Source organism: Triticum aestivum, chromosome 7A (genome assembly GCF_018294505.1).
Source record: "Triticum aestivum cultivar Chinese Spring chromosome 7A, IWGSC CS RefSeq v2.1, whole genome shotgun sequence".
Classification (NCBI taxonomy): domain Eukaryota; kingdom Viridiplantae; phylum Streptophyta; class Magnoliopsida; order Poales; family Poaceae; genus Triticum; species Triticum aestivum.
The window spans coordinates 37,441,887-37,464,415 of record NC_057812.1 but is presented as its reverse complement, the minus strand read 5'-3'; the positions used below and the strand labels follow the sequence as shown (position 1 = coordinate 37,464,415).

At 47.6% G+C, this 22,529-nt stretch overlaps 1 protein-coding gene across 2 annotated transcripts; it reads left to right on the top strand.

The window, feature by feature from the left end:
- Positions 1-8,580: 8,580 nt before the first annotated feature.
- LOC123151504 (uncharacterized) lies at positions 8,581-10,989 on the top strand. 2 transcript variants are annotated; one of them, XM_044571199.1, is made up of 4 exons: positions 8,581-8,629; positions 8,836-10,020; positions 10,096-10,168; positions 10,659-10,989. In XM_044571199.1, exons 2-4 carry the CDS (start codon positions 8,864-8,866, stop codon positions 10,662-10,664), a joined length of 1,236 nt encoding a protein of 411 aa, XP_044427134.1. In that variant the 5' UTR covers positions 8,581-8,629; positions 8,836-8,863; the 3' UTR covers positions 10,665-10,989. The 2 variants fall into 2 exon arrangements, with proteins under 2 accessions (XP_044427134.1, XP_044427135.1); XM_044571200.1 differs by having other exon boundaries at positions 8,622-8,751.
- The last annotated feature ends 11,540 nt before the right edge of the window (positions 10,990-22,529 follow it).

Here is a 22,529-nt window from a genome sequence, read left to right as displayed (position 1 = left end):
GGCTCGCCCGAACTCGGGGCGCGTATGTGAAGGAAATATGCCCTAGAGGCAATAATAAAGTTATTATTTATTTCCTTATTTCATGATAAATGTTTATTATTCATGCTAGAATTGTATTAATCGGAAACGTAATACATGTGTGAATACATAGACAAACAGAGTGTCACTAGTATGCCTCTAGTTGACTAGCTCATTAATCAAAGATGGTTATGTTTCCTAACCATGAACAAAGTGTTGTTATTTGATCAACGAGGTCACATCATTAGTTGAATGATCTGATTGACATGACCCATTCCATTAGCTTAGCACACGATCGTTTAGTATGTTGCTATTGCTTCCTTCATGACTTATACATGTTCCTATGACTATGAGATTATGCAACTCCCGTTTGCCGGAGGAACACTTTGGGTGCTACCAAACTTCACAACGTAACTGGGTGATTATAAAGGAGCATTACAGGTGTCTCCAAAGGTAGATGTTGGGTTGGCGTATTTCGAGATTAGGATTTGTCACTCCGATTGTCGGAGAGGTATCTATGGGCCCTCTCGGTAATGCACATCACATAAGCCTTGCAAGCATTGCAACTAATTAGTTAGTTGCGAGATGATGTATTACGGAACGAGTAAAGAGACTTGCCGATAACGAGATTGAACTAGGTATTGGATACCGACGATCGAATCTCGGGCAAGTGACATACCGATGACAAAGGGAACAACGTATGTTGTTATGCGGTCTGACCGATAAAGATCTTCGTAGAATATGTAGGAGCCAGTATGGGCATCCAGGTCCCGCTATTGGTTATTGACCGGAGACGTGTCTCGGTCATGTCTACATTGTTCTCGAACCGTAGGGTCCGCACGCTTAAGGTTTCGATGACAGTTATATTATGAGTTTTGATGTACCGAATGAGTTCGGAGTCCCGGATGAGATCGGGGACATAACGAGGAGTCTCGAAATGGTCGAGACGTAAAGATCGATATATTGGACGACTATATTCGGACTTCGGAAAGGTTCCGAGTGATTTGGGTATTTTTCGGAGTACCGGAGAGTTACGGGAATTCGCTGGAAGAAGTATTGGGCCTTGATGGGCTTTAGTGGGAAGAGGAGAAAAGGCCTGCTGCGCCCCCCTCCCCTCTAGTCCGAATTGGACTAGGGAAAAGGGGGCCGGCCACCTTTCCTACTCCTCCACTTCCTTCTCCCTTCCTCCCCTCTTGGTGGACTCCTACTAGGACTTGGAGTTCTAGTAGGACTCCACATCCTGGCCGCGCCTAGCCTTGGCCAGCCTCCTCCTCCTCCATCCTTTATATACAGGGGCAGGGGGCACCCCATAGACACACAAGTTGATCCACATGATCGTTCCTTAGCCGTGTGCGGTGCCCCCTGCCACCATATTCCACCTCGGTCATATTGTAGCGGTGCTTAGGCGAAGCCCTGCGACAGTAGAACATCAAGATCGTCACCACGCCATCGTGCTGACGGAACTCCTCCCCGAAGCTTTGCTGGATCGGAGCCCAGGGATCGTCATCGAGCTGTACGTGTGCTAAGAACTCGGAGGTGCCGGAGTAACGGTGCTTGGATCGGTCGGATCGAGAAGACGTACGACTACTTCCTCTATGTTGTGTCAACGCTTCCGTTGTTGATCTACAAGGGTACGTAGATCATACTCTCCCCTCTCGTTGCTATGCATCACCATGATCTTGCGTGTGCGTAGGAAATTTTTGAAATTACTACGTTCCCCAACAGTATGTGCCTGGCCGGGAAACGGCCCTTCGTTAATGCGGAGGAATCCTAAAGATTCCGGTGAGTCATCTAGTGGTTGACTAGTCTCACGCTATATCATGACAGTCAGTTTTCGGCTTTCTCTACTAAGGTGCTCGCCTGGCCGAACCGGGGCACAATCGCAGTAGTTCTCCTGGTGCCGCCTTAGCCTATAGAGCGGAACGTAAGGCAGCAAAACACAGGAGCCGTGCAACCCAACATTTGACCAAAGACATGATTCGAAGCTGATGCATATAAGGCCAAACTCGCGACGCCGAACACTTCCTAAGGTATTCGGTCTTTATGAGGGCAGGCGGGACAACACCCTTAGTTATAAGCCCCTAGTGTCCAGGTACGCGCAAAATTCTGACGTGGCCACATGCCAAGACGCCAACCTCCTCCTTGGTTATACCAAAAAACCAGGGGATGTGTATCAACAAGAGACAGTAAAAAAGGTTTACACAGGGTCTTAATCTGAAAAGAATCCTTGGAATGGGTCCCTGCTGCACGTCTGCGCCTGTGTCTCCGTTTTGCCGTATCCTGGACGGGCGCAGCACGATGTTCATCTGTAAAAGAGAGGAACTTAGTTGAAGAAGGGTCGTGCCGAACAGAAGTAATACTAAATAAACAAAGTATAAATAGAAATGGGTAAATTGAGCTTGATTGTCTCTTGTTTTATATGCGGAGCCCCTAGTACAGGGGTATACGGCTATTAAGCCTTTATCAATTATATTTTTATGCCGGACTCGTCTAGCCGTGTCCGTGGTCTTAATGACCTGTTTAGATGTTTTGGCTGGTGAAGCCGTTTTATTATGGGGCTGTTAAGGCAGCCGCACAATCTTCCGTGCGGGAGGCGCACTCAATGCTTTCTTTTTAATGAAATGATGCATCGTCGACCGGGCATCTTAAGCGTAAGGGATGCATAATGCGGAATTGCGTTAAAGCGGGTGAAAGCTTCACGTCCCAGTAGTGCTTGATAGCTGCTTGAAAATGGGGCGATATGGAAGGTTAGCCTTTCGCGACAGAAGTTGTCGGGGGAGCCAAAGAGAACCCATGCAATGGGCATTCGGGCCTGGCGTTGCCCCTTGAAAGGAGGTTTTCCTATGGCGAATTTTTGTTGGGTCTATCCCCATGTGGTGGATTGTGTCCTGATATATCAGGTTTAGACCACTGCCGCCATCCATCAGGACATTTGTAAAGTGGAGTCCGCCGATTATTGTATCTAATACCAAGGCAGTCCAGCCTGCGTTCCGGATACTTCTAGAGTAATCCAGATGGTCGAAGGTGATTGGTTTTAACAACCAGTGGCGAGACTCCATTGGGATAGGCCGTATGGCGCGTATCTCTATGGGCGCCGCTCGTTTTGTTATGTGAAGTGAGTTTACTGTTTTGACTTCTTGTGGAAAATTCTTTTGTTTCCTGGTGCTCTGCTTTTGGGCTTCGTCATCGTCTTCGCTTGGTGTGTCGAGCCCCTTGTGTTCGGCGTTGAGTTTGCTGGATTGCTTGAAAACCCAACAATCTCTGTGGGTATGGTTTGCAGGCTTCCCGGGAGTACTGTGCATTTGACATATCTTGTCCAAGATTTTGTTTAAGTTGGATAGCTCGTCTCTGTTATCCTTAAGGGGTGGCTTTTTCTGATTCTGCCGAGAGCTTTTGAATCCGGCATTGACTGTCGTGCTCTCCGGTCTGCTTTCCTTAGTCCGGCGCTGGTCCTTGTTGCGTCGCGGTTTTCTGTTTCCATCCCTAATTTCGGATGTACTTGGGTCGTTGGTGCTACATCTTGCCAGCCAACTGTCCTCTCCTGCGCAAAAGCGGGTCATGAGGCTTGTTAATGCGGCCATTGTTCTTGGCTTTTCTTGGCCGAGGTGTCTGGCGAGCCACTCGTCTCGAACGTTATGCTTAAAAGCTGCTAGGGCTTCGGTGTCCGGACAGTCGACTATCTGATTCTTTTTAGTAAGGAATCTGTTCCAGAATTTCCGGGCTGACTCTCCGGGCTGTTGAGTTATGTGACTTAGATCGTCTGCATCCGGAGGGCGGACATAGGTCCCTTGAAAATTGCCCGGAAAGCGTCTTCGAGCTCTCCCCAACTTCCAATGGTGTTTTTGGGAAGGCTTTTGAGCCAATGCCGAGCTGGCCCTTTATGCTTGAGGGGTAAGTATTTTATGGCGTGGAGGTCATCTCCTCTTGCCATGTGTATGTGGAGGATATAATCCTCAATCCAGACTCCAGGGTCTGTTGTTCCGTCCTACGCCTCTATGTTTACGGGCTTGAATCCCGCTGGAAATTCATGGTCCAGAATCTCATCGGTGAAACATAGGGGGTGTGCGGCACCCCTGTATTTGGGTGTGCCGTGATGTTCGGATTTTGGTTGTGTTTCATTGCTTACGAGAGCTTGCTTTCTTGGCCCATAGATAGATCTAGCTGGGCCATCTTTTTGATGCGAATCCTCGAGTGGGTCGCGTGCCGGCTTGTATGCGGCGCCACTTGCCGCTTTATGCTGGCCATGGGGTCGTCTATCCGACCGGGTGGCTTTGTTATTTTTTGATTGCGGGGGCTCTAAGGCCTCCTCGTCAAATTCAGGCAGTAGCTTTCGCTTCGGATAGCTCTTGGTGTGGCGACTACCGCCGTATTTGTCTGCGGTGTTGAGTACTTTGCTCCATTTGATTCTGAATGCATCTTCCGCAGTTTTAAGCTTCCGCTTCTGCTTTTTCAGGCTACGCGCAGTGGCAACGAGCCTTTGGTGGAGGTTCTTCTGCTCCATGAGCTTGTCCGGCGTAAGGTCGTCAGGAATGTTGTTCTCGCCGGGGACAGGTTGTTCGGTTTGGTTATCCAAGTTTCCTTGTTCGGACGTTGCTCGAGGGCATGTTCGTCGTCCGCCGGCTCGTCCTGCTCTATGGCTGGGACTTTATGGCTGTTGTCTCTATCGAGGCGGGGCTTGGAGCGGCGTTTACGTCACTGCTTTGATTGCTTTTCGAGAGAACGATCCCTCGTTGCATCCCTGTGTTCCTCATCGTCGCTTCCTTTAGGTGTGTCCACCATGTACACATCATGAGATGAGGTGGCTGTCCAGTGCCCTATAGGCGTTGGTTCATGTTCGTCTCCTACATCGTCGTCCATACCGTCGATGTCTTCGGAGTCGAAGTCGAGCACGTCATTTAAATTATCGACAGTGGCTACGAAGTGGGTGGTGGGTGGGCCTCGAATTTCTTCGTCGTCCGCATCCCAATCCTGCTGGTCATAGTCTGGCCAGGACTCTCCTGACAGAGAGAGAGACCTGAGTGAATTTAGAATGTCGCCGAAGGGCGAGTGCTGAAAGATATCTGCGGCGGTGAATTCCATGATCGGCGCCCAATCAGCTTCGATTGGTAGTGGCGCGGAGGGTTCGGAGTCCGGAGAGGAGTCCGGCGCCTTGGGATCACGGGCTTCGTAGGGGACAAGGCTGGTGTTCGGCTTAATTGCCGTAGAGATTGCAGCCCCCGAGGCGGTGTCTAACCACCCATCCTCGATTGGTGTGGTCGGCTCCGAGTTAAGGGTCGGAGCAGACACAGGTGCGGCCTCCAGGGCACTGTTCGGCGGCAGATCTAGATCGTGCCCATCGTGACAGTGCGGCGCGCTTGGCAGTGGCTCAGATCCGTTGAAGATCAAGTCTCCGCGGTCGTTCACCATGTAGTTTAAGCTTCCAAATCTGACCTGATGGCCAAGGGCGTAGCTTTCGGTCTGCTCCAGATGGCCAAGCGAATTGGCCCGCAGTTTGAAGCCGCCGAAGACGAAGATCTGTCCGGGGAGAAAAGTCTCACCCTGGACTGCATCGCTATTGATGATCGGAGGAGCCATCGGGCCTAAAAGTGACGACACAGAGGAACTCTCAATGAAAGCACCAATGTCGGTGTCAAAACCGGTGGATCTCGGGTAGGGGGTCCCGAACTGTGCGTCTAGGCGGATGGTAACAGGAGACAGGGGACACGATGTTTCTACCCAGGTTCGGGCCCTCTCGATGGAGGTAAAACCCTACTCTTGCTTAATTAATATTGATGATATGGGTAGTACAAGAGTAGATCTACCACGAGATCAAGGAGGCTAAACCCTAGAAGCTAGCCTATGGTATGATTGTTGTTCTCCTCTACGGACTAAAACCCTCCGGTTTATATAGACATCGGAGAGGGTTAGGGTTACACAGAGTCGGTTACAATGGTAGGAGATCTACATATCCGTATCGCCAAGCTTTCCTTCCACGCCAAGGAAAGTCCCTTCCGGACATGGGACGAAGTCTTCAATCTTGTATCTTCATAGTCCAGGAGTCCGGCTGAAGGTATAGTCCGACTATCCGGACACCCCCTAATCCAGGACTCCCTCACTTGGTGCGATCGTAGAACGATCCAAGGAATTCATGAGTTGCGAGATCATTTTTAGAGGACGTAGTTTAAATTTTGATGCACATAATTTAGCTAAAGTTTCTTCTTCTTTATATGCGGGTCGCTATTTGTGGCTTGTTTCACCTCACGACCCTTTTGTCATCCCTGTAAACTGCACTCCGAGTTAATAAAAGGTTTGGTTTACCACTCAAAAAAAAAAGAAGCTACAGGCGTGTGCAGGTAGGCTGGGGCGCTGCAGCGTTGAACCAGGATAGCACGAGAAAGCCAGATTTAAAGCATCGTGAGAATTCTTTAAAAGGGAAAAAACCAGGATTAAAATCATCGTTTCCGAAGGGAGCTGCTACAGCGTGTTAGAACATGAGAGTTCCGGTTACCATCAGGTTGATCTATAGCATGGAAAAGTGAAGTACAAGAAAATAGTCAAAAAGAGTCATGGGTACTGCATGCATGAAGGTGTGCTTGCTGCTACATGTACCAGAAGACTTAAAAAGGGATTGCTTCTGGTGTTCTTTGCATGGTACGCTGAGAAGAAGACATGATGATGATGGTTGAAGGTGCTGTTGTTTGACATGGCAGATAAAGGGGAAACAAGGTCTAAGGTTAGAGGGAGCCTGAGGTGCGACGTACAAGGATCATGCATATAAAGGGCGTTAAGCAATGCACGGAGATGTGCGGGACAAACATGACACAGGGTGGAGCATGGTTGCAGTCGGATAAGTTTCAGATGGGTCTTGCTGGACAGTCTGATGGATCGACCTGGATGTCGGCCAAAGTAGAAAACGGCGGTGATTTAGCGACGACAACATAGGAGTGTGATGCTAAAGGTTGCCGACTTCTGGGGCATGGAAACACGTGGCGCACGTCTGATGGCTTGTGCGACTTCGCCAAGACTTTGACGCGGATTTGATTTAAGATGGTGCACACAAGGGAACTTGAAGTCAACAGAGCACAGGGTAGCATGGCTAGCTACATGGAGTCATGTTGAAAGTGGAGCTGGAGTCTGGCGTAAGACTTCACTCTGAGCTGTTGGAGGGGCTACGGCATAAGAATTCGAAGAGTTGAAGCCTATTTCAGCGGGACAGTAAGTGACACGTGGGTTGGGCTGGGTACCGGTGGTCTGATGGAGACATGATACTCGGCATCGGTCGGTGATGATCAGTGGTTCTCTGCGGTGGGGGTTCAGTGATGTGGGTTCGCGATCTTGGTAGACTCGACCAGGACAGCAGAGGCACGACGCCGTGCTAGCGCCAAGGCGTGCGGTAAGCACGGGACACGGCGACAGGCCAAGGCATTGGTGGTCAGACAAAGTGTGCGGAGGGTGCTGAAGCAGTGTTGGCGAGTACCAGGTTCAAGTTGGTGACTAGATCTATTGAGTTTGACATGTCAGATGGATGAGAGTGGACCATAGGGAATCTGAGAAAGTGGCGGAAAGTCTGAAATTGTCAAAAGCTGAGAAAGTACATGGCTATACATTCGGTGGTGTTCAGTGCACATGGAAAAGTGTGAATGACAGATACAGAAGGAGGCGGAGTGTCGTAGTTGTGGGGCATGTAAGAGATTATATGGGGGAAAAGGGTGAGACAACTGCGAATTTGACTCATGGTGACACAGGGTGATGGTAAAATTTCTTCAAGTTTTAAACAGACAGTCAAAAAAGAGTGGTGATGTTGAGTTCAGATAACTCTTTTATGTGATGTCCAATATTTGCGTGGTTGTACCTTTTTTTGTCTCTGATTCCAGCTTTTGTCGATGCACTGTGGTCGGTTGTAGCTTTGGCCAAAGCTGGCTCTAGCTTTCGACGTCGCCAGTTGTAGTGCTGCTCTCACCCTCGTTTCACAACGTCCATTCGGTTGAAGCAAAAAAAAAAGGTCATCGCTCGCAGCGCCACTGCCCACTGCAGAAGCCCGAAAAGGAAGCTTAGAGTAGTGGCAGAGGTGGGCCACTATAGCAACGGTGGTGAGGGGCGTGCAAATGGTGGTTCTCGTGGGGAGGTAGAGATAGAGGAGGGGAAGATGTCAAGCTCGAGGGTGCCATGTCCATGACTGTTCGAGGAGAGAGACTCGCCGGCAACGCCGGAGCACGCGAGGTTGGCGCTGAGCAAGCCGTGGAGATGTGCTAGTGGATGGTGCGAAGAAGTGGACGAATTGAGAAGGAAGACACCCGGAAGGGGACAAGATGGGCCTACATGTGAGCGAGCGTGTTGGGCCGTATGATCGCTTCTCATCCAACGCGTCGCGCGCAACGGTTCAGCCGGCACACCGTGTATAAGTGTTTTTTTTTTTGCGAGGTTCTCCTCTGATAGTGGGAGTCCATCGTCTTTGAACTTGATTATGCATCATCTATCCGAACTCTTGTCCGTATCGTACATAAACCCAATCATAGTCCGTTTCATATATATATATATATATATATATATATATATATATATATATATATATATATAGTATATAATCCTACGAGAATCGAATTAGATTGCATCGAGCCTAAACTGACGCGAGGTGCGTTATCGCTTGCCTAACTTTTTTAATCGCGCCGCATATCTTTCTTCCTGCCGCCAGCCGTGAAACTCTTACGTCTAATACCGTGCATTAATATTATTATAGTTTTGCATATTGTTGAGGTATGGATTCCGTGGTTCCAGTAACCTTTTTCAATCTATTATTGTTTATAGTTTTTCTAACAAAATAAAGTTGGTTTCTTGCAGGTTTGGATCGTGAATCTGTACCAGCAATATGTTACCTTCACTGCCGCCGACCACCCGGTCTCCATGGGCATCGCTGCCAGAAGATATGATTCGTCTTGTGGCGGGCCGCCTGCTGGCCGGCGACCTGACGGACTACGTTCGCCTCCGTGCCGTGTGCACCAACTGGCGGTCTTCCACCGTGTCTCCGCGGGGCCGAGGCGTGATCGACCCACGCTTTCACCCGCGCCGCTGGATGATGTTCGCTGAGGGCCATGGACTTCACCCCGGCCATGAAAATCTCGATGGACACATCCGATTCTTCAACCTCGACTCGGGGATCTTTGTCCGCGTCCGGCTCCCGCTGTTGACGGATCACTGTGTTCTTGACTCCGTCGAGGGCCTCCTGGTCCTCCAGCGAGACGAGGACACCGCCATCCGCCTCCTCCACCCTTTCACTGGCGACATCGTCGAGCTCCCACCGCTCACGTCTCTTGCCATGCAACTCAAGACCGATTATACGGAGGCAACCAAGCTGAAACTAATGAGACACATCTCTGCTTCCATCTCGGTCGCTGACGACGGAGTCGTGAGAGTCATGGTTATCTTGATCCGTATGATGCGGGCAGCTGTTGCTACCTCCCAAGATACGGAGTGGAGTATGCTGTCATGGAGAGTTCCAAGTCATTACCAACCATTGTCGACAGGAGGCAAGCAATATCTCGTGCATGACACTTTCTTTGAAGATATTGATCCTGATGTAGCACAGGTTTTTCAGATGGAGGCGCACCTGCAGGATACACCAAAGCTGATTGCCACGATCCCAAGGGAGATACTCGCCTATCCTGTCTATCTGGTAGAATGTGACTCGGAGGTCCTAGTGGTCGGGCACAACGACATGTCCTTCACCCACCTGGCGGTTCACAGGCTGTCGGATCTTGTTTCAGAACGGTATGTCCCGGTAAAAGGAATCGGAGACAAAGTCATATTCGTGGGAGGACGGACATTGTGTGTCTCTTCCAAGATACTGCCTCCCACTACAGGCAACGCCGTGATCTATCAGCATCCACGGGAGTTAACATTTTCTCAATACTGTCTTGGTAGTAGCACCTGGTCGCTAGCAACCGATGAATGCAGCATGAGCAATTTGACACAAGGACCATGTAGCCTTATCACCCATGTCTTTACATGTTGCTCACGTGGTCACTGGTATGTATGTATGATTTACCTGCTTAATTAATTGTTAATGATAAGATACATTGTTAATTGATTATTCACTTGCAGGAACAAGGGACTAATGTATTGGCGGGATAATGAACCACTCACGTGGAAGGTGAAGCAAAAGTTTCGAGACGGGGTAAATCATTCTCATGACCCCTCCCTCATAAGCCCTACTCGTTTATTTAGCTAGCGACACTTGTATGTATAGCATGGGATATTTTTAATAGTCAGTTTAACCATTGATTTTATTACGAATATGTAAGTAAGTAATTATGAAAATGCGTATTATTAAACTATTTTCTTGACAATCCCACGTTACCATTTTCATCTATTTGAGAAATTTGACTGCAAGCTCTCTAGAACATCTTTTATTTTCAATTAGACGAAGTAGAGTCGTACTTTCAATTTGATGTCTTTTTTTCGTTCTACCCAGCCTGTACTGTTCATAATCTTAAATAGCTTCTGCGAAAACAAGCTAGATTAATTACAGACAGAAATTGCTTCAAAAGTTTATTTTACCTATCTGATCCATGATTTCCTTGTACATGTGCTCATTCTAATTTTATTGGCCTTTTTTTATGATAACCCTCTGACATCTTCTTTTGTGTTCATGTCCTTTTCTCTAGGCCTAATTGTTCTTGCATCCAAAACACTGGAGATTGCTATCCTCTGCATCCGCCATGAAGAAAATTGCAGAAATATTGGAATGTGCTATCGCTTTTTTAGATGAACCCCTTCGATTCCAGCTTGGCAGGCTAAGTGTTAGATATTACAAATATAACAGATCTAGAAATCTCGCCCATCAGGGAGAAACAAATTGAGTTACCTTTAGAGCATCTCTAAGAGAAGAGCCAATTGTATCTGCATATGATGGTTTCATACACATGTTGATATATCACGATGTGTTAAAATAAATAGGTGGGATTTTGAAAAATAAATCTAGCGAAGATACTAATTAATCTTTTAAACTGACTAGCGAAGCTAGCTAGCTACCAACAAATTTTTTTTCGTTTCTCATCAGTGTTGAGTATATTGATTATTAGGAAAGACGAGATAGACTAGGATTTATTCCGCCTTGTCTTGTACTCCAAGTAGATAGATTATGCAATCCTATATATATGCCCACGAGGCTCAAGCAATACAACAAATTATTCCACCAAATCCCCCTCTCCTTTCTAACATGGTATCAGCCTAATCGATCCTAAGCCCTAGCCGCCGCCGCTTCCGCACCCGCGCGCCGCCCCTGGGTTGTCATTGGCGCACCTGGACATGGAAGTTGTTGTAAGGAAGTCTGCGGGTAATGACGTCAGAGCATTGGTGGTGATGGGTGAACTTGAAGAAGAACTGCTACGGGTAGTTGTTCACGACCGTGACATCGTTTGGCAAGGCGCCGAAGGGGACCGAATGCCTCCTTGATCTTCTAGATGGGGATGTTGGAGCAGGCACCATTGAGCCAGACCACTGTGGCATTGGTGGAGAGGAACGTGGCCTCTTGTTGCATCTCGGGGATGGAGGACATGATGATGGAGTCCTCCCTCGGGCGGACCGTGGCGTCGCCCCACCGTGAGGCAGTGGCTTGCTTGCGATGTGTGCCTTGGAGGTGATGTTGGGCGACGTTGGTGGCTTGTGGAGCAGCGGCGGTGGGGCTTGACGATGGCCTTGAACCGGCGGGGGTGGGGAGCAGTAGGAGCAGTGCAACCCTGAGATTTATGGCCGAAAATTGTGTAGTTGTTGCATCTCAGCGGCACTCTGCATTTTGGCTGCCCAGTGCCCCTTTTCATGGAAACGACGACACCGACCCCGCAGCCACTCTGGAGGTGGCAGCCGCATCTTCATTGCCGGTGGACGAAAGTCGCATGATGCGGCCTGTGACGCGACTGGACAAGTTGCCAAGGCTCCTCCGGGCGCCCTACGCCGCCCGACATGTCAACCATTGGCGCACTTGAGGCGCCTACTGTTGCTGCTATAGGGCATTGAAGCAGCACAGCCTGCTGCCCATCCAGTGACCGGCCGTTGAGGAGGAGGTCGTCGTATTGACGCTAGACACGATAGGAGTGATGTACTGAAGGCGACATCGTTGTTCGCGTGAGAAGAATTTGTTAGGATTCGTAGAAGCGTCTCAACTGTCATACATGACAGCCCGCGGTTATATATTGATTGAGGCGAGGCCAGCTCTCGCAGATGCATACATGATTCGGTTGCAACAACCAGAGGAGATACATGGAGATAAGGGAGTACAAAGATAAACATAACAGAAAGGAGATCTCCCTAACTACCTAAGCTTGTGCGACAAGTTCCTGGATGCTGAGCGTGACAGAAGGTTGTTTAACACGCCCCCTTAATCACAACTAGATTTGGTTGAGATTACGCCTAAATTCCTCAAAGCTTCTGGTTGGCAAGGCCTTGGTAAGTCCATCTGCAATTTGTTCCTTGGAGGGAATGAATCTGACATCTAGATGTTTGTTTGCAACATGTTCTCTTACAAAATGAAAATCTATCTCAATGTGTTTGGTCCTGGCATGAAAAACTGGGTTAGCAGACAAGTAGGTGGCACCAAGATTATCACACCATAAGCAAGGAGGTTGGGCTTGTGGCACTCCAAGCTCTTTGAGCATAGACTGAATCCAAATAACTTCTGCTGTTGTGTTTGCTAAGGCCTTGTATTCTGCTTCTGTACTTGACCTAGAAACAGTAGCTTGTTTCTTGGCACATCATGAAATTAAATTAGGACCATAGAAGATAGCAAAACCACCTGTTGATCTTCTGTCATCTAAACAGCCAGCCAAGTCAGCATCTGAGAAAGCACTAACAAGTGTGGAAGATGATCGTCTGAAGGTAAGACCTGTAGTCAAAGTGTTCTTTATGTACCGTAGAATTCTCTTGGCTGCTGTCCAATGAACTGTGGTTGGTGCATGAAGATATTGACACACTTTATTAACTGCAAAAGAAATGTCGGGTCTGGTGAGAGTCAAGTACTGAAGGCCACCAACTAGACTTCTGTACCCAGTGATGTCCTCTTGGGTCAATGGTTCTCCTTCTGCCAAGGATAGAGTCTCTGAGCTGGATAAAGGTGTTGGTGAAGGCTTGCAGTTTTTCATTCCAATTCTACTCAACAATTCGGTTGCATACTTAGCTTGTGACAAGTGAATACCATTGTTTATTTTGTTCACCTCAATGCCTAAAAAGAAATGCAAGTCTCCCAAGTCCTTAAGAGCAAATTCAGACCCTAGGTCCTTGAGTAAGGCTGATACTGCCCCATTTGAGGAACTAGTGACGATGATATCATCAACGTATATGAGAACAAATATAAAGGTTTGATACTTGCTGTAGATAAACAGGGAGGTGTCAGATTTTGATGGAACAAACCCAAGTGCTTGAAGTTTCATACTCAACCGTGAATACCATGCTCTGGGTGCTTGTTTTAATCCATACAGGGCCTCGTCAAGCTTGCATACATGGAATGGTGCATTTCTGTCTTCAAACCCAGGAGGTTGTTTCATGTACACTTCCTCTTCCAGAACATCATAAAGGAACGCGTTCTGTACATCTAGCTATCTAAGACTCCATCTCCTGGACACAGCAATTGACAGTACCAAACGTATTGTTGCAGCTTTAACTACCGGACTAAAAGTGTCCTCATAGTCTATGCCATACCTTTGCTTGAAGCCCTTGGCTACAAGTATTGCTTTGTATCGATCTATGGTACCATCAGATTTCTTCTTGATTCGATACACCCATTTACAATCAATCAGATTTCTGCCTTGCTGAGGAGGAACAAGATGCCATGTCTTGTTCTTCTTCAGTGCCCTGATTTCATCATCCATGGCTGCTTTCCACCTGGAGTCATCAAGAGCTTCTGTCAAAGTGTTAGGTTCACCGGTAGTACACAGCATTCCAAATTTAGAGAAATTTTTATAATTTAGGCGAGAAGTAACTCCCCTTTGTAGCCTAGTGTGTGGCGCCACAGGAGGGATCACAAGATGCCGCGGCGCAGGCGATCCAGGTGGTGTCTCCTCTACGTCAGCGTCAGGTGCTGGCGACCCCAATCCCGAAGGGGATCCTGTCGCTTTCACGGGAGCGAGCGAACGGGGCTCAGGCGATCGCGGTTCGGGCGACCGGGTCACGCTGGCGGGGCCAGGAGAAGTGGGACCAAAGGAATCTGGTGCTGGACCGCGTGTCCCATCCCGCCACGCGCCGTCCTCCTGTTGGCGCGGCTGGGCGCTGTCGCGTCTGCAGCTGGTGGGCTGCATGCGGCCGCCCGCAGTCCCGCTGTCCACGTCCGTACGTGCGTAGATCGAGGAGAGACCAGGTGCTGCAGTTGTGGATCCCAGTGCAGATCGACCTGCTGCATGCAGCGGTGATCCCGGGGCGGATCTGCCTCGTGCTTCGATGTTCCCAGCCGGGGCACACATGAAATAATGGCCATTTCCACTGCTGTTTGCACTGTTTGAGCCCAAATTTTCTTCTGAAGATGGATCTGCAGCAATACACTCAGGCAAAATATGATGAGTAGTCAAAGATTGATCAGTACTATTGTTTTCACCCCATTGATCAACACCGGAAAGAGTAATTGGAAGAAGAAGAATTTCTTGTCTTAGGAGGGCACCGGCATTAGGATAAGGGTTTCGAAGGGGAATTTTGTTTCATCAAACACAACATCACGAGAGATATATATTCTACCCATGGCAACATCAAGGCACTTGACCCCCTTGTGTTGGGTACTATAGCCAAGGAAGACGCATTGTTTGGATCGAAAGCTGAGTTTGCGATTATTATAAGGACGTAGGTTTGGCCAACAGGCGCACCCAAACACACGGAGAGAGGCATAATCTGGTTTGGTATGAAAAAGACGTTCGGTTGGGGATTCATTGTTGATAACTCGGCTAGGTAACAAGTTTATAAGATGAACCGCCACTAGTGCAGAACCGGGCAATAGCACCGGTTCGTAAGGCCCTTTAGTGCCGATTCCATAACCGGCACTAAAGTGTGGTCACTAAAGCCCCCCCCCCTTTAGTACCGGTTCAGCACAAACCGGTGCTAAAGCGCAACCACGTGGCACGAGCCAGCTCCGGGGGCCGGGAGCCCTTTAGTACCGGTTGGTAACACCAACCGGTACTAAAATGTTTGGGGGGGATTGGTTTTATGATTTCTTTTTCATTTAATTTTGTGTTTTCCATTTTAATTCTTTTTCATTTGCTGGTATTTTACGATACTACACATTGTACACGTTATGCATATATATATATATATATATATATATATATATATATATATATATAAATAGAATTTCTAGTAGAACCAATCATATATATATCATCAATGTCTCACAAACCACCATATTAATTCACACATACACACATGTATAGCTATATACAATTTCTCCTACATATGCATGTTGCCTTCGGAGCCAGTGGCATTAGCCTAATTGGTGCCTTCGGAGCACGATGACAATTGGAAGTGGTTCATGACTTGGTTGATGGGGGCGGTAGCGGGTAATAGTATTCTCCCTTCGGATTTATGACCTGGTCGAGCAAAAATCCTGCTATTTCCTCTTGAAGTGCTTCTACGTGCTCCGTTTCTAGGAGCTTGACCCGCACCTCTTTGAACTGTTAAGAAGGAGATCAATATGCATGTGTATTAGTTGTGTGACTAGATATCGATAATGGTGTAAAAATTGTGAATAGTGTTCTGACAAGCGTACCCATTCCTGTCTTTGAGATCTGCTCCTTTCGGACACCATCATGCGAATGTTCTGCAAATGCAGAATGCACACAGATCAGTCCCCTGCGTCTGCTTCAGGGCCTTTATTACGAGAATGGAATTTAATTTGATCAGATAATAATTAATCAAGCATGATAATTAAAGAGATGGCAGCTAGCTAGCTAGTACTACTTAATTACTTACCTTGGGTCGAAACCATTTCAGCTATCGTTTCCATTCGCCTTCCGTGACGCTGATGAACCTTGCCCAAGCCCTGCCCGCCGACAAAGAAAATGTATAAAGGGGTTATTAAATAGTTCATATCATGAAATGACGAACTAAATAGGCCGAGATATATAGTTAATAATGATTGAAATTACCTGTTGACTATCCCAAACAAGATGTTATAGTCACTATTTGCTTTGAGTAGTGAGTCCAGTATTTGAACTGCTCCGGCATCAACTTTAATGATACACAAGATCCAGTGAAATCTGCATGCACACACGTTTGCATGTCTTAATTAAGCGGGCATATGTAAGCAAAAACATGTACCTAGCTAGTAGGCAAAAACAGAGAATTTGTAGTACAAGAAAGTGTGACTCACTGGAAGTTGTAAGGAAGTAGTATATCTTCATTGTATTTGAGGCGCTTCAAGAACTCTAGCATGCTGTCCTCTACCTGCTTTTCATAATGCTTGTTTATTTTCCATGTGTACTCATTAACGGTGTTTGGGTCAATGAACCCAATGCCATAGCGTCCACCTTTTCTCATTTCATACATCTTCATCCTGCATAATACCACAGAAAAGAATATAGTGAGGATAATTACAGGTAATGATTGATCAAAAGGATCACTACAGCTAGTTTGAGACTTAAATTACAGAAAGAAATCACTTACAGACAATAGCAACTGACGATAGATTTGTCGAGTGCGTCTTGATTGTATAACTGAAACAGTTCAGAATACTCAACGGTCACAGCATTCTCTGATCCTTCTTGACTTGCACCATGAGGGACTCTCGATCGGATCTCTTGGTAATGTCCATGTACCATTAATGCAATTCATACATTCTCGTTGGGAGCTTCTTGACCTCTTCTGGCTTGACCAAAGGTTGGCCCCGGGCATATTTCCGTTTTATTTCCTCCTCTGTAAGCACAGGCATGTCCTCGATCTCGAGGAGTTGTCGAACAGCGATGTTGAGAGTTTCAGCCTGCATTATATGCTCCTGGGTTATTACCACATCGCCCACCTCGGGAACGTAAACTGTTTGCCCACAATAATATTGGGCGCGCGTACTGTCACGTGTTGTTCGCGGCACAACAAGCGGGGGGATCGATTGCGCCGCCTGTTCTCCTAGCTGGGCAGCGGTTTTTCCGCATTTTTTGACAGCTGCTTGTTGTTTGCTCGAGCTCGAGCTCGCCTTCTTCTGTAGACGTTGTCGATGTAACTTCCTGATGTGGCGCTCATAGTCTGTGTCAACAGGCTTAGGAGCTGGTGGTTGAGCCATACGAATGAAGTGGTCAACTACTTCCACAGGCACTTTCTCCCTTGGCGGCGGTGGCGGTTTCGGTCCAAAATGGGCGTCGACTTCTGCCCGCACTATGGCATTGGTTTGCTCCTCGGTCCTGTCGTAAGCCCTCTCAGGAAGAGGAGTAGTGAGGTTTGGACCATATTTATATCTCTTGCCTCCGCCTGTACTTTCTGTACTATGACCTCGACTCGTACCGCTACGCACCATAGCTGCGGGGTGTCTCTTCTGCGATTGCTGAGGTGGCGGAGACGGCTGACGGGGCTGAGTTGGACGAGGAGGAGTGGCCTGAAGCTGTGCCGGACTTGCAGTGGCCTGAGGTTGTGCCGGACTTGGAGGAGGAGTGGACGTCTGACGCTGTGTCGGACTTGGAGGAGGAGTGGCCTGACACTTTGCCGGACTTGGAGGAGGAGGAGTGGCCTCACGCGTTGGTGGACTTGGAGGAGCGGGAGTCTGCTGACTCGGTGGCGGACTTCGACGAGGAGTCGGGTGACGCGGTGTCGGTGGCCTTCGAAAGATGATGCAATCCTTTCTCCATAGGATGATACGATGTTTGGCATCTCCGAGTGTGTGCTCCTCGCCACCTCCAGGAATGTCAAGCTCTAGCCCCGAATATTGGTCCACCACCTCATCAACCACGACACGAGCATAGCCTGCTGGAATCGGGTTCCAATGGAAGGTTGCATCAGGGGAATTTGTATAAGCAACGCCGTCCGCCACCTTCAAGGATATGTTCTTAATTTTGAAGTGTAGCTCGCAGTTAGTGTTCTCCGCGATATCATCCACGGGGTATCTATCCAGCATTGCGTCAAACGGGGCGGAACCCATGCTGCTTCTCGGCATGGATGGGGTGGTGGTATCCAATGCTGGATCATCCGCTAGCTGCTGCAGCTGCTGAGACCCCCTTTGTTGGCTAAGTGAGTCGATCTGCTCCAGCTGCCGCTGGAATTTGATTGCCAAGTCCGCGTGTGCTGATTCTAGGCCTTGAAGGCGTTCATAGTCGAGCTTCCTCTGCTCCTCCTCCATCTTCCTCTTCTTCTCCTCCGCAATCTTCTTTCTCGCACGGGTTCTGTAGTCGGCGTTCCGGTCCGAAAACCCCTCATACCACGGAATAGCCCCCATGCCTCGTGTTCTTCCCGGCTGTTCAGGATTTCCCAGGGCACGCGTAAGCTCGTCGTTCTCTCTGTTGGGCTCGAACAACCCGGATCGAGCCTCTTCTATTGCAACAAGTAGCTTATCTTCGGCTCCGCTCAGACATGCCTTCTTGGAAACTTTGCCTGTCTTCGGGTCCAACTCCCCCCCATGCGCATAGAACCAAGTCTTGCACCTGGGGGGCCAGCTCAATGTTTCTGGAGTGACACTTGCATCCAGCATCTCTTTCTCAGACTTATCCCACTTAGGCATTCCCACCGCATAGCCACCTGGCCCCAGCTTGTGGAACTTATCCTTTTTTACGGCATTGGCCTTGTTTATTCTTGACTGTTCCTTAGATAATTCTGAATCCTTGAATTTCATGAAATCGTCCTAATGAGCACTTTGATTCTCTAGTGTTCCCTCGAATACTGGAGTCTTCCTTCCTACCTTGACATACTTGTCCCATTCACGATTCTTGTGGTTCTTAAATGCAACCGCCATCTTTCTAAGAGCAGCGTCCTTGACTTTCTGCACATCTGCTTCTGTGAAATGATCTGGTAGGGTGAACTGTTCCATGAGAGTATCCCAAAGCAGACTTTTTTGTCTGTCGTCGACAAAAGTAAGATCTGGACGTGGCTTTGCTGGCTCTCTCCATTGTTGAAGGGAGATCGGGAGTTGGTCCTTCACAAGAACTGCGCATTGACGAACGAACTTGTCTGCAATCTTCTTAGGCGCTAATGGTTCGCCATTAGGTTTGATTGCCTCGATATTATACTTTACGCCCTCCTTCAACTTTTTGTTCGGGCCTCGTTTCGCCCTGTTGCTTGAAGATTTGCTCGATCCGGATGGCTGAAAGAAGAAAGATCGATTCGTTAATATATCTTCAACTCATTTAAAACATGTGATGATCACCAGATGCCTGCTTATATAAATATATATACCTCTCCGGTGTTGTCATAATCGTAGTTCATGACTTCATCAATTCGGTCGTCGCGATCGAATATCATATCACCCTCTCCGGTGTTGTTTAGAAATTCAGAGCCGTCATAATCTTCTTCATTCTGATCATCATCTGGCCCGCGTATTATATCGAACATGGTCTATTCTCCCTCTCTGTTGGTATTGTCCGCCATAGCTTTTATTTAACTATGCCAAAAGAAATATAAAACAATTTAGTATTCAAATTACATCGTCTCGAATAATAGATATAATCTCGAATACATCTTCTTGAATAATAGATATAATCTCGAATACATCGTCTCGAATAATAGATATAATCTCGAATACATCGTCTCGAATAATAGATATAATCTCGAATACATCGTCTCGAATAATATATAATCTCGAATACATCGTCTTGAATATTATATATCGAGTACATCACTGGCTAGGTAGCTAATAAAGATCGAATACTACAGAAGAATCTAGGACACTCGCGGTTCCTGCGGCGCGGGCGGTGGACACCCAAAGAAAAGGAACCCTCACAGGATCATAGCTGAAGTGAGATCCCTGAAGAAACTGCCAGGTATTGGAGAACATGCCGCCCTCTAACACAACCATGTAGCGATGGACGTGTTCGTTCTCCTCCCTGACACGGCGACATACCACCTCCGGCGGGGCCGGCTCCCTCCGCACCGAAACTGGCCCATGCGAACACCACCAAATGAGATCAGGGTCGACGATGGGACCCGGGGCCGGGTTCCTCATCAAGCGGCGCGCCCCTCCAGGAAGCACCTCCCAGTGCCATCCCGGCGAAGCCCAGTCCCGGACATGGGTCAGTCGGACGTCGTCGCGGACGGGTCGACGGCGAGGATGCGGGCCGGGCATCGTCGAGAACAAATACTAGCTATATGCCCGCAAAAAGTAACATTTTTTTAATGATTGGATTTTGATAACTAAAATTTCTAACATTTTGATATAACTAACATTTCTAATATTTCTAGAACTAAAAAAAAGAAAAATTTCAAACTTTTTTATAACTATTTCTATAACTAAAAAACAGAAAATTTTCTAACAATTCTAACTTTTTTATAACTATTTCTATAACTAAAAAACAGAAAAATTTCTAACAATTCTAACATTTCTAATTATTCTAACAATTCTAACATTGCTAACTATTTCTAAAAAACAGAAAAATTTCGAACAATTTCTAAAAAATAGAAAAATTTCTAACAATTCTAACTTTTTTATAACTAAAAAACAGAAAAATTTCTCACATTTCTAACTATTCTAACAATTCTAACATTTCTAACTATTCTAACAATTCTAACATTTCTAACAATTTCTAAAAAACAGAAAAATTTCTAACTATTTGTACAACTAAAAAACAAAAAATGTATGTGTGTGTGTGTGCGCGCTCACCGGCGAGGCGAGAGGCGACGGGGGGCGGCGACGGGGATGGCTACGGGGGCGGCGACGATGGGGATGACGACGACGGGGACAGGGACGGGGCGGCGATGACGGGGACGGGGACGTACGGGCCGGGGCGGCGACGACGACGGGGACGGGGACGACGCGGGACGGGGCGGCGGTGACGACGGGGACGGGGACGACGGGGCGGCGACGACAGGGACGGGGCGGCGACGGGGGCGGCGACGAGGGATGGAGACGTACGGGGGGCGCGGCGGGCGACGGTGTAGAGGAGAAGAAGCAGATGAGAAACTGAAATTTTCGTAAGTGTTGTTTATATAGGAGGGGCCTTTAGTACCGGTTGGAGCACCAACCGGTACTAAAGGCCTGTTTTGGCCAGGCCAAGCGGCGGGAAGCGACCCCCTTTAGTACCGGGTGGTGGCTCCAACCGGTACTAAAGGCCCCCCCTTTAGTACCGGTTGGTGCCACGACCCGGTACTAAAGGGGGTGCGCTGGCGCAGGTGCGGTGCGGCAAGTTTAGTCCCACCTCGCTAGCCGAGGGGCGACCGCACTGGTTTATAAACCCCCGTGCGGTAGCTCTCTCAAGCTCCTCTCCAAAGCAGGCCTACTGGGCCTACATGTTTTGTGCTGCCCTGTTGGCCTACTGGGCATTTGCGGGCCTGCATCCTGGCCCAACAACAGGTTGGTTTCTAGTCGTATGCCGGCCGCTTTGGCCTAGTAGGCGGGCTTTTTTTTTTCTTTATTTATTTTTGAGTTGTTTTTTTTGTGTATTTAGAGTTTCTTTGTGAATATTTTTGCTTTAGGTACAAAAAATTACAAACTTTCTGTTAGTGCCCGTAGTTTTCAAATTTGAATAGTTTAAATTTTGAATTATTTGAAATTAGTGTGAATCACTAGTTTGTGAATAACTTAACTTTAAAAATCAGTAAAGGCATGAAAGAATTTGTTTGCACATAAAATTTCTTCGCGTTTCAAATGCCAAAACACATAATTAACTACCCTAACTATTATAGAGATTCCCTTCTGGGTGTGAAACATAGAAGAAAGTGATGATAGTGAAGCCGATCACATCCCAGATCTTTGGGTGTGAAACTTTTTCTTCGCGTGTGTCCCTTTGCGCCGTAACCATGGAAAATCTTCATCATTTAACGGGATGCTCGGGTCAATATTCACTGTGAATGGAGCAATTTCATCAAACTTTTCATAATCTTCTGACTTGTATGTCTTGTCATCCACTCCCACGATGTTTCTCTTCCCAGAAAGAACTATGTTCCGCTTTGGCTCATCGTACGATGCATTCGCTTCCTTATCTTTTCTTTTTCTTGGCTTGGTAGACATGTCCTTCACATAGAAAACCTGTGCCACATCATTAGCTAGGACGAATGGTTCGTCTGCATACACAAGATTGTTGAGATCCACTGTTGTCATTCCGTACTGCGGGTCTTCCGTTACCCCGCCTCGTGTCATATTGACCCATTTGCACCGAAACAAAGGGATCTTCAAACCACGTCGATAGTCAAGTTCCCATATGTCATGTATATAACCATAATATGTTTCCTTTCCCGTCTTGGTTTCTGCATAAAAGCGGACACCACTGTTTTGGTTGGTGCTCTTCTTATCTTGGGCGATCGTGTAAAATGTATTACCATTTATCTTGTACCCTTTGAAAGTCATTATATTCGAAGATGGTAACTGGGACAGCAAGTACAGGTCATCTTCAATAGAGGTGTCATGCATGGTATGTGTCTGCAACCAGCTGGCGAAA